The following is a 12,259-nucleotide window of genomic DNA, read 5'->3' as shown; positions in this document are numbered from 1 at the left end:
GGATTTTGATATAACCATGGATAAATTGAGGGTCATTCTACAAAGAAGAGAAAGAGCAAGGACCACCTTAAAGAACCAGCTGTTCCTAGCTACTGATGTAATTTTCTTGCTCAGACATCCAAAGGTGTTTTGTCACTGTACTGCAGAACTGCTGTTTGAGACGGTGGTGGGACCAAGAGCAGGACCACATCCACTGATCACAGAGCTCAGGCAGGCTCATATGTGGAGATGTAGTCAGGCAGATAGTCTTGGCCCAAATCGTTTAGGGCTTTAAAGGTAATAATGATAATCACTTTGAAATTTTCCCAGTTGCAAATAAGCAGCCAATGGAGCTGCCATAACATTTATTTATTTATTTACTTTACTTTACTTGTATACCGCAGTTTCTCAGCCCAACAGGCAACTCAACGCGGTTTACAACAAGGATAAGAATCAATCAACGATATACAATTTAAAACCATAAAAGCATAATACACAATATTGACACAACAATAGACCACACAATGCATCTCATAACTAGAGTCGTGATCCAATCCGTCGTCCAAATTTCCATTCCTGTAATCATCACATTCATTGCACTGTTTAACCGAATGCCTGTTCAAATATCCAAGTTTTTAATCTTCTTTGGAACACCATTAGCAAGGGGGCTGATCTTACCTCCATAGGAAGGGCGTTCCACAGCCGGGGGGCCACCACAGAATAGGCCCTGTCTCTCGTCCCCGCCAGCCGCACCTGTGAAGCAGGCGGGATAGAGAGCAGGGCCTCCCCAGAAGATCTTAGGGTCCTGGGAATGGTTTGCTCCCTGTGTGAGATCCCAGTCAGTAATCAGGCTGATGATCTTTGGACCAGTTGCAGCTTCAAAGGCAGCCCCATATAGAGTGTGTTACAGTAGTCTAAATGGGATAGTGAATGGCTTCTCACCTGCCATTCACAAACACTTCCTTCTGTCCTTTCCTCTCTTCCCCAGTGTAAAACTGACCCAACCAGAAGAATCCATCAAGGTCATCATGTCCATTTCATCATGCCCATTGCCTCTCTGTCCACTAAGTCCTGCCTCTAGAAGAAAGTTCTGTAATCAGGAATTTACAGTTCATTTTCCTCTCCTTTCTGCTCATACTGCTTATCATTCATCATCCGATCCATTCTGAAAGGCAAGTCATTACCATTGTTCTTCAGAAATTAACTCATGTACACACAATAAATCTGTTTCCACATTATCACAGACATCATATGTTATATGTTGGCAAAACATATTTTGAAATTACATAATGTTGTCAATATCCATGTTAGTTGCTTCTGCAAAATCATGAATCACAGCTTTACTTTTTATCTATTCCACTCGAATTGATCCAGTGTTTTCCATTTCTCTCATGCATCTTGTCATCTGGATTCCCAGTGAGGTCACACTACAGTTTCTTTGGGTGTCTGTTATTTGTAGCCAGCCAGAGAATGAAGTAGGAAAGGAATTTCCCAGTGCATAGGACAACTGGCGATCAAATAATCCAATTTCCTCTTCAGCAATTATTTGGGACTCCCAAACTTTTACCCAGTGGTTTCTTCTGTATTTAAATTTTATTGTTTATTTTTAAAAAGGGAACTTGCTCCATGTGTTGTAATTTTGTGGCCCTGTGGCTAAGTCAAGTATCTCTTTGGTTTCAGAACTGACAAGGTATTTAAGGCAAGTGACACACAGCAGCATCCATCCACTCCAGTTCATAGAGGCATCATTGAAACTAGCAGCATCAAGCCACCGCTGAAAAGGTAAGGATATCTTTGGTTTTCTTCCATTCTAAACCATTAGTAAGGATATTTTAAAAGCAATGCTGGTAAATATACAATGCTGCAATATTCATGAAACAGACTTGATGAAACCGATTGTTCAGGTAGGAATCCAAAAGCAAATAATGAGAAAGACCTATCAAGGTTGGCTCCACAAGTGGGCTCCAATACTCTCAAGATCTCTCCCTAGAGCTGGTAATTGTCCTCAAGGTGACTCCTGTTCTGGATAAAAAACAGTACTGGTCTGTGGGTTTAGTATGACAAAGTGTGAACAGTTGTTTTTGTTAATGATTAAATGAAAACATTAAGAACAGCAATGTAGGAAATAAAAAACAATAAAGGTTTATAATATAACAAATAAAATAAACATCTAGCCTTATGCTGATTTGACACACAGACTACACAGTAGCTGTTTTGTTTCAAACCAAGTAAGACTTCTCCTTGAACCCTTTCCATGTTCTCAGCCTCTCAAATTTCAGATCTTCTACATTCACTCCTCCTAACTGGCCCTGTAGTTTAAACTAATTTAAACTTTGTTTTTACTTCTTGTGCAGGGATAGACCTTTTTTTAAGGTTCTCCAAACATTTTTGAGTGTATTTCCCATCATCCTTAACACTTGGTCATATACCTAAGCATATGTATACGTAAATTTATTGGCATTTGTAATGAAAAACAAGTAGACAATTCAATCCTGTAGTACCATTAGTTGCAGCCAATGGAATCCAAACTAAGACATTCATCAACTTGGGACATGCTTGCACAGGCCAAATAAAATGTGTTCACTTTGAACCGACTGCAGGTAGTCCAAATGATGCATGGCCAGTTTCAGCAACAGAAGCAAATCTTCTGGTCATTGATCTCACACAAAAAGAACTGTAAGTTACTCTGGAAACTAATTTGGTGTTGTTTACATGTGGCCACCTGAATTAGGCTGGATTCAGTGTCCACACATCAAAAAGACCCACATCTGGTTTGTTGGCAATACCAGAATCTTGATGGTGATGTCATTTCTAGTGATCACATGGCTAAGTGCTCTATTGAGACTTCACCAAGAGCAATGCCACCAGTGGTGAAATGGCGATGTTCCCCTGGTAAGCAGAGCACTTATTGCCTTGCTGATCATATGAACAGCAGAATGGCTTTGGGGCACTCCTGTAATGTGTCCAGATCAGCTCTGGAATAGTCTAATCTGGATTGTTGTGCTTGGTTAGACACAAGTAAAATGATGAGTTGTAAGGACACCTCACTGGAAAACATTTAGGTTTCTTAATTGGACCCCTAAAAAGTGCAATCAGATAATCAGGTGTTCTTTTATCCTTCCTTTTAAAATTCTTCAATGTCCTTTTTTCTTTAACAGATGGCAATCCTAGCGTTCATTCTGATTTCTGTTGTGACCCTGAGCTTTCATTCAGAAGCAAAACAAGAAATAAAAAGAAATGGTAAGACTCCCTCTCTCACACACAGTCACACACACACACATATGTGTGATTCTCCAATGATGGGGAAAAGGTGTCTCCACTGAAGCTTTATCATCAATTATTTTTGCCACAACAAGCCATTTTTTTCAAAATCCAATTATTACAGAGACAGAAAGTGTGATGAAATCTTCTGGACATGGGCATAAGCAGCAAAACAAACACCACAGGGGGTGATGATGATGGTGATGATTATGATGATTATTATTTATACCCCTCTTTTTTCTCTCCACCAGGAGATTCAAAGTGGCCTACATTAAAAGCATTTCCACACAATTTAAAATATAAATATACAAACATTAAGACAGAATTAAATATCATTGGTATTAAAAAATTCAGTTAACCCTTCCCTATGCTAACTAAAGCTTACAAACACACACACACGTATACAGGGAGTTCCCAAGTTATAAACAAGATACGTTCTTGAATATGTATGTAAGTTGAAAGCGGTACATTTTTTTAAAGTGTAACTCCAGCCATATATATATATATACACACACACACACACACACACACACACAATAACCAAAATCCTATAAAGACAAACAAAGATAAGCTTAATTTATAATACATTTTTATTGTATTATAAAGACAGCTTCTTATTAGGCCTGGGTAACAACGCAAAAATTTGTTTCTAAAATCGATTTGTAATTGGGGTTTTTTTTTGTTTTGATATTTAAAATAATTACAAAATTTTCCAAAAAAAAAGTTCGGTATTTACGAAATTTCGTAAATATTTACAAAACATTTTGTAAAGATGGCGCCCTTTTTTTCCAATATTTTTAAAATATTTTTTAAATTTAATTATTAATTTAGTAGAATAGGGAGGAGAAATTAAAATTATTATTAAGGAGGGAAGGCAGGCACTCACTCTGGCGGGCCCTCTCGCTCGCCGCTCGCTCGCCCCTCTCGCTCGCCCTCTCGCTCGCCCTCTCGCTCACTTGCTCAGCCGGCGCCGAGAGAGGAGAGCTCCCAGCAAGCATCGGCAGGCGGCCATCTTACGTATTTCCGAAATGGACGGAAATACAAAATTTTTTGCCGCCTGCCGTTTCGATATTTAAAAACACTTCCAGGTTAAAAAAAAAGTTTTGTAATCGTTTCGTAATTCAAAAATTAACGAATTTTTTAACGAATTACGAATTAACGAAACGAATTGACCAGCCCTACTACTTATACTAAGGGTACAATGCTGAGAATTGTGTGTTTTCTTTTTAAACTACAACAAAGCTTTGTGAAAGTGCTCTCAGACTGGTTTTTAGAAACATTACTTAGTAACAGATTTTAGAAAGTTCCAATTCAATGCAAAACAGATGTTAGCTATGAAAGCAAAGGAAATGGGTCATAGTAGGATAACACCTCTCACATAAAATTAAAAGAAAATATGTGAACAAGATATAAAGGGTTTATTCAGTGAGGGGGGTGTCACCAATTGTTCCTGTGGTTTTGTGTGTGTGTGTGTGTGTGTGTGTGTGTGTCAGGAGTGACTTGAGAAATGGCAAGTCGCTGCTAGTGTGAGGAAATTGGCCGTCTGCAAGGATGTTGCCCAGGGAATGCTCGGATGTTTTGATGTTTTACCATCCTTGTGGGAGGTTTCTCTCATGTCCCTGCCGGAGCGGACAGAGGACGCTCATCTACATTCTCCCTGGATTAGAACCTGTAACCCAGTGGTTCTCAACCGTGGGTCTCCAGGTGTTTTGGCCTACAACTCCCAGAAATCCCAGTCAGTTTAACAGCTGTTAGGATTTCTGGAATTTGGAGGCCAAAACATCTGGGGACCCACAGGTTGAGAATCACTGCTCTAACCTGTTGGTCTTCAGTCCTGCCGGCACAGGGGTTTAACTCACTGCAACACCGGGGACTCCTGTGCACAGAATACTGATGAACTTAATGCAACTTAGGTGAATGCTGCAGTGAAATATAATTTTCACAGAATAGTTATCAGTCAAATAAATTGCAGAAATACTTAACGTTTTAAAAGCATTTTTAAAAAGCAATGCAGCATGTTTGGATTGCATATCTCACCCTATTTGGAGAATAGAAATAAAATCTAAAACTGTAAAGCTTATCCTTCTGAAATAATTCTCTTCTAAGGGATTGTAAATTATTACAATGTTTTAACTTTTTCCCCATTCTCAATGCCATTAGGAATAAGCATTGTGACCTTTCGTCTTTGGAGTCAGAACTACCAGACTGTTACTTTCTGAATTACAGTGCCCAGAATCTGGCCACACTGGTTAATGGATTCTGGGAGTTGTAGTCCATTTTTGGCCCAAGCTCTGCATATTGCATCGGTAATTTTTGGTCCTCTGCTACTGAAGAAGATAGAGGGAAATAGTCCTCTGGAGGAAGAAAATGGCAGGAAAGAAGTAATACTTATAGTAGGCCCTATCAGACTGAATGTTTATTATTTCTCATATTTTCTGCCCATTTATGCTGCTGACTTGAAAGTATGCCCAGTTGAAGGCATGCAGGGAAGGGACGTTGTCTCTCAGAAAGTGTCCAATTGGGGAAGGGTTCAGCACCATTCTCTCAATACCTGCATTTCTTCCATTACCTTCATTTGCATGACAAATAGGGAGCCCATGTCCTTTGGTATCATATGTTCTGTGTCATCCAACAATATACTAAGAAGAATTTTACTATGCATCAATGACTTGTGGGTTGGATCTACTCTTATTTAAAGTAAACCTGATGTAGTCATCATGGGGTCCTGCATCTGTGTTGAACTACAGCTCCCAGCAATTCTGGCTAGCACTATCAATGGCAAGAAATGTTGGATTGCAGTCCATCACAGCCAAAGCTTGTGTATGACTTCTACCTCTGAAATAGGTTAATTGAAATCTGTAAGATACACTGATTGAAATCCCATTGATTTCCACAAATTTTCTCTGAGTATGGCTAAATAATGTAGATCAAATCATTAGCCATTAATGCATCTATAAACAATGCATGACACCAATTTTAATTCACTCTAATGCATGGCAGGATAGACATGTGATCCCTCATTCATTTGTGTTCCTTTGGCCAAAGGTTCTTTTGAAATCCTGTACCCTTTACATTCAATTGAGTGTGTTGATTTATTTAATTGATACAGTCAGCTGAGTTAATTTGTCTGTAGATAAATATATTTATTTGTTTGTTTATTTTATGTTTAAGGCACCAGGGGGTAGTTGATAATTCTTTTATCTGGTCAGATAACACTGAGTTTTTTTCTTCTCTCCCCCCCCCCCCCCCCGCCAATTTTAAACATTTTACAATATTCAGTACGAAAAGTAAAATTAGAATGGACTATAGATTCTCTAATTCTGCCTAAGAAAGAAGAGGTTGACTGTGAAACATCTGATGATGTCTATTGGGAGAAAGACGGGATATGGAAAGGAAATGGCAAGTCCTTGGAAATCTTACTCAAGGAGCCCCCAGATGCTGGTACTTATAATTGTCGAAATAATACCACACACGAACTTATAAGTTCTGAAACCTTTTGTGTAATGAAGATGCGTCCTGATGGGGAAATAGCTGAATCAGTTCTCAAAGACCTCAAAGGTAACTTCATGACTCACATTGTTCTCTATACAGTGCTACCATAGCAGATGTTTTCAAATAGTTTCTCATTTATGGCAACCTTAAGGGAACCTATTATGAGTTTGTATAGGTGATATTTATTCAGAGGAGGATTGCCCTTGCTTCCTCCAGGGAAAGAACCCACACATGGGTTTCCAAAACTTAACTACTATAGCTCATTGTGACTATTGTAGCATTATTCAAAGAGAATAAGCTGAACTGGCCCCATAGACAAAAGCATGTGAGAGTGAAAAAGGATTGCTCTTTTAAATGTACCTATTTATTATTGTTTTGAAAACCAACATGGTTAAAGTGCTGGACTAGGGCACTGAGAAATGAAAATTTGAATCCCCATTCAGCCATGGAAACCTACTAGTGGGTGACTTTGGGCAGGTTACTCACTTTCAATGTCAGAGGAAGGCAAAAGTGACCACTTCTGAGCAAATTCTGCCAAGAAAAGCCAAAAGTCAGAAATGATTTGCACACAACTATAACTAATTCTTTGTTTTGTTATAGAACCAAATAAGACCTTCTTCAGATGTACTGCAAACAACTACTCTGGTAATTTCACATGCTTTTGGAGCTCAACTATCCAAGATTCAGAGTTGAAGTTTGAGATTGAAGCTGGGTGAGCATTATCCTTTCCCCCCACCCCCTCCCACACATAATTTAAAACAATATTTTATAGCAAACAGGGTCATTTCATCCTTTTTATGTGTAAGGCAAAATGGATATGTAGACAAAAAAACCTGGGCAGACAATTGATGATAAGCATTCTCCATTTGAAAACTTGAATGTTTTGAGAGGTTGGAATGAACCTGTGGTCCACTTACTACTCTCAACTAGAGTAAGCTCATTGAGTCAATGTATCTACATATGTGTTGTCTTACCAATCAACAATTGATTCAATACAGGATATTAATTGGATGTAGGTCAGCAACTGAAGACTGGGAGGAGAGAACGAAACATAAAGGGGTCAGTTAGATATTTCTATAGGATAAATAGTGTTTCTGTTTTTAAACTCTTTGCCTCAAATCGATGTACTTGTTATAATCTGGGATGACAGCACCTTATACTTGGGAGAGGAAAAAGCTAAAGCTGGAGCCTCACTCTATTGTCTTTCCTGTCCAAATGTGGATTTTCCCATACAATGAGAAATTTGGAATAAAAATCACATTAACTGATTTAGAGGAAATGATGAAAAGTGAGAATTCATTTGAAGGAACATAGCAAGAACTAAGGCATTAGAAGTGTTTACTGAAACAAATAGTATTGTGAACCAAGGCCACTTCCCCTTCCTCCTTCTTTAATAATGTGTTCAGTAGAAATTAGTCTGAAATGTCTTGGAGCAACAGCAGAAAATAAGACAATAAGACATTCTTTTGTCTAGAGACTGACAAAGAAGAATGATAGCATATATCACCTCTTTATTAAGGATGAAAAAGTGAATGAGACAATGCTGGCATAGCTGATGTTGTTCCATGAGAGATAGAAGAACACTGTCTAGGAACAGTTTTATTTGAAGGCCAAGGCCTTCTCAAATGTGGATGCATCTTATGCAAATGTTGGCATGGAGTCTACCCCGTGAAATCTTAAGTACGTAATAATTTAATGAATCTTTGATGTAGCATGTGAATTGTTTAATTTTAGTTGGAGACAATATATGACTACTTCCCTTGAAAGCATTGTCTGAATGACTACATTTAAATATTCAATGTGCTCTTGCTACTAAGAAAAACAAAATTAGGAAGCAGTGTTTTTAATCTTTTGACAGGAAAAATTAAATAACTTGGTCTCATCTTAGTTTTGAAGTCAGGTCCAAAAGTACCATATCTTGTGGAGAGATAGTGAAGAATACTATGGATTTGAATCATGGAGGAACTGAAGGAATGTACTCTGTTTCCTGCAAAAAAGTACAACACTGCTCATCCACTGAGGAGTATGAACAAATTGAGACATATCTACATGTTTACCACGGAGATGTATGTGAAACCCACCAACACACCTTCTTTCTCAAGGACATAAGTAAGTTGTGAAAAAAAGTTTCCTTTCTCAGTTAAGAAAAAGCTGGGAAAGAGATAAGGAACAAAGTCCTTGATCAGGAAACATTTTCTTCCCTCATCTACAATATTGGATAGTAGCACTAGATGGCAGTATAAGGTCTCCTACATCGCAATTTCAATTAGCACACTCACTCCAAAATCAACATTTCAGATAAGTTTGTGAATGGGATAAAACTGAATAATATGGTGTAGACAACAACCAGTTTATCAGATCAAGATGTCTAGCAACCTTATCAGAGTACTATATCTGTATCATAATAGGTTTACTGGTGTTATTTACATACTGATATTCTTTACATTAGTTTAGATCAGGGGTCCTAAAACTAAGGCCCGGGGGCCGGATGCGGCCCTCCAAGGTCATTTACCCAGCCCTCACTCAGGGTCAACCTAAGTCTGAAATGACATGAAAGAACACAACAACAACAACAATCCTATTTCATCAGCCAAAAGCAGGTCTACACTTCCCATTGAAATACTCATAAACTTATATCTGTTAAAATTGTTCTTCTTTTTAATTATTGTATTGTTTTAAAGTGTTTTTGCTCTACCAATAAGATAAGTGCAATGTGCATAGGAATTCATTCATGTTTTTTTCAAATTATAATCCGGCCCTTCCACAGTTTGAGGGACTGTGACCTGGCCCTTGGTTTAAAAAGTTTGTGGACCCCTGGTTTAGATGGTATGATAGATTGTCTTCCTTTTGGTCAATGGTGAAAGAGTAGTAAAATAACAGGCTTCACTTTGCCCCCTTCCTCATTCAGACAATATTGAAAAGATCTGAACCTATACATACACACAAATACATGCAACTTGTAACAGACACTTAGCTGTCAACCCTAATATGAATTTAGTTCCCCGGCTATGGCATATTTATGGTAGTATTACTACTACTAGAGACCAAATGCAATTAATTTAGTGTATACAGTAAAACTGATGATGATTTAATTTGCTCTTCCAGGAAAGCCTGATACTACTGAGTGCTGGGTTCACCAAAGTGGCCTCTTGTCATGGACACCCCCTAAGACCTGGAGCACCCCGTACAGTTATTTTGGACTAACGTACAACATCAAAGTGGTTAGACATGGAAGGGAACAGGTAATAATCATTGTGAGATGTTCTTCTTTTTAAGATACTTTAATGCACCAGTCAGAGAGACAGCCATGTAAGAATGTTTCAGCATAAGAAAGCATAAGTTCATCTAACTAGTTTACCCTAGCATTAGCATTCCAGGATACTAACTCTCTTCTTCAGATGCATCATACACTTTCTAACAATGGGAGGTGCAAAATAAGAGCTATAAATGGCGCATCTACACTTGGCCTACAATACACTCCATGTATTGTAGCCTAGCTCTGATGATAATTGTTTTAGCTTTTTCCTTTTTGTTTTAATCTGATGGTGTATTTAATATCCTTTTCAAATTATTCTGATGTTTTTCTCTGGAATTTTTATTATGTTGTATGCAGCTCTGAGGCCTCACTGTAGAGTGTGGGGTAGAAACATTTTAATTAATATATAAATACAGACTTCATGCCCTTTGAACTAGATTGAATCCCAAAGGAAATTAGAAAGATCCTGATAACAGAACCCATCCACATGCAGGAACCTGTCCTCTCTCTGATACAACCACTATGTGAACTGTATGTCTATTTGATCACGAGCACTTCTTGTCCACTAAAGTTGTTCATGCTTTTATTTTTAGACATGTGAAGTTACTAAGGATGAACTATATCAAAAAGGAGATATTCTAGCCTGCTACAAGCATGAATGCCGACATGCAAAGTGCTTTATGAGATCCAGGGATCACTATAACAAAAATTCTCCTTGGAGTGATTGGTCTGAGATGTGCAGGTATGGCTAAATACACCATTGATCTCAATACCTGAAAGTACATATTTGAGATTTTCCTCATGTCCTGTCCTCAGACAAATCCCAAATTTCTAAATGAATTGGTGTGGTTTGACAATGAAAAGCAGAATCTTCAATGTAATGCCAGCCTGCAGCTCCTGAAACAACAGAAATGTTTAACTTTAGACAGGTATTTCTAACTGCTTTAGTGAATTTTGGCTATAATTTCAAGCTATGGATAATGCATACAAGGAAAAAGAGATGACATTCGTGCCAGTTATGTATATAGTGGCAACATATATGTTTCTTTTTAACATTTCATTTTACATTTCAGAAGTGACTCTCGCAAGAATGACAAATCACACATCCATGAGGATAAATCAAAAATAGAAAAATGCAAATGTCAGAACTGAAACTGAAAAGCTGCTGGGAATGGATGAAGTTTACCATTGTACTTGTTATTTATTATTATTATTATTATTATTATTATTATTATATTGTTATTATTATTCATGCATACTTGAATATGACAGGTACATAAAGAATTTCTGTTATTAAAAAAACTGGAACAGTTTGGACTAGAATGAATTCCTTCTATACCACCTTACTATGTTTTATTTTAAGCAAAAAAGAAACCCAAACAAAAACTCATCAATATTGCTATTCTTGCAGTAGTAGAATATGAAAAAAGATTGCTCAAGAATGGTTTATAATGTTTATCAGTCTTGTGCATTTGCATGGAATCACTATTTCTTTCAGTTTGTTTCATTCCCGTAGGCAGACATTTTCATTTTTGTGCACCTTCTGAAAATGGGCGCCTTCCCTAACCAGCTTTTTTGTTCCACGTCCAAAAGAATGGAAATTTTTGGACCATTAGCCAACATAGGCAGACTTCCAACGCTCCCCTTCCCCTCAGTTTTAGGGCGAGACAGGTGAAAATTGCCACACATATAGGACACATCTACCACTCTTAGCCCACCAAGTTTTATAGCATTTGGGCCATCTCCCAATTTTTCGGGATTTTATTTCTTTCTATAAATAAAATCCCCTTAAACAAATTCCCCTCCCCTCACTGGCCCCACTCTCTAACTTCTCCAGGAGCAGCAGCAGAAGGGAGACAGGGCAGGACACCATTCCTTTCTTCAAAATATCAAAGATGCTCCAGACACCACACACACAGCCCAGTGCCCATTCCAGCCCTACTATTTCACTTCTTCTTTAACTGGCGGCCATGGGGGGGGGGGTGTTCCCTTTCAATTATTTTTGGCAATGACATGGTTTGTCCTTATATTCCTCATTGTGGCCTGAATCAAAAGCATCAGAGTTGCTTAAGATACCACTATTTCTGTGATGTTTTCCCCTCCATCTGCAGAAGAAAACTGAGTTTAAAGACAGGACTTAAGATAGCCCCAATTCTGAGATATTTTCTCCTCTATCTGTGGAAGAAAACTGAGTTTAAAGACAGGACTTAAGATAGCCCCAATTCTGAGATGTTTCTCCTCCATCTGCAGAAGAAAACTGAGTTTAAAGAC

General features: G+C 38.1%; 1 protein-coding gene across 1 annotated transcript; it reads left to right on the top strand.

Annotated features, from left to right (window-relative positions):
- The first annotated feature begins 1,667 nt into the window (after positions 1-1,667).
- Positions 1,668-11,140, top strand: IL12B (interleukin 12B). Its single transcript, XM_060759843.2, has 8 exons — positions 1,668-1,761; positions 3,138-3,219; positions 6,520-6,798; positions 7,333-7,444; positions 8,621-8,841; positions 9,838-9,974; positions 10,582-10,730; positions 11,062-11,140. Exons 2-8 carry the CDS (start codon positions 3,138-3,140, stop codon positions 11,138-11,140), a joined length of 1,059 nt encoding a protein of 352 aa, XP_060615826.2. The 5' UTR covers positions 1,668-1,761.
- The last annotated feature ends 1,119 nt before the right edge of the window (positions 11,141-12,259 follow it).

The sequence above is a fragment of the Anolis sagrei genome, chromosome 2, assembly GCF_037176765.1.
Source record: "Anolis sagrei isolate rAnoSag1 chromosome 2, rAnoSag1.mat, whole genome shotgun sequence".
Lineage (NCBI taxonomy): Eukaryota > Metazoa > Chordata > Lepidosauria > Squamata > Dactyloidae > Anolis > Anolis sagrei.
Note: the sequence above shows the minus strand (reverse complement) of the source record. Positions and strands in the feature narration are given on the sequence as shown.

What these genes read in the sequence shown, in the direction of transcription:
- IL12B (XM_060759843.2), top strand. Translation starts at nt 3,138, where the DNA reads ATGGCAATCCTAGCGTTCATTCTGATTTCTGTTGTGACCCTGAGCTTT. An exon ending in AAGTTTGAGATTGAAGCTGG is followed by an intron (nt 7,445 to 8,620) that starts GTGAGCATTATC and finishes GTCTCATCTTAG; the next exon opens with TTTTGAAGTCAGGTCCAAAA. An exon ending in CTTCTTTCTCAAGGACATAA is followed by an intron (nt 8,842 to 9,837) that starts GTAAGTTGTGAA and finishes TTGCTCTTCCAG; the next exon opens with GAAAGCCTGATACTACTGAG.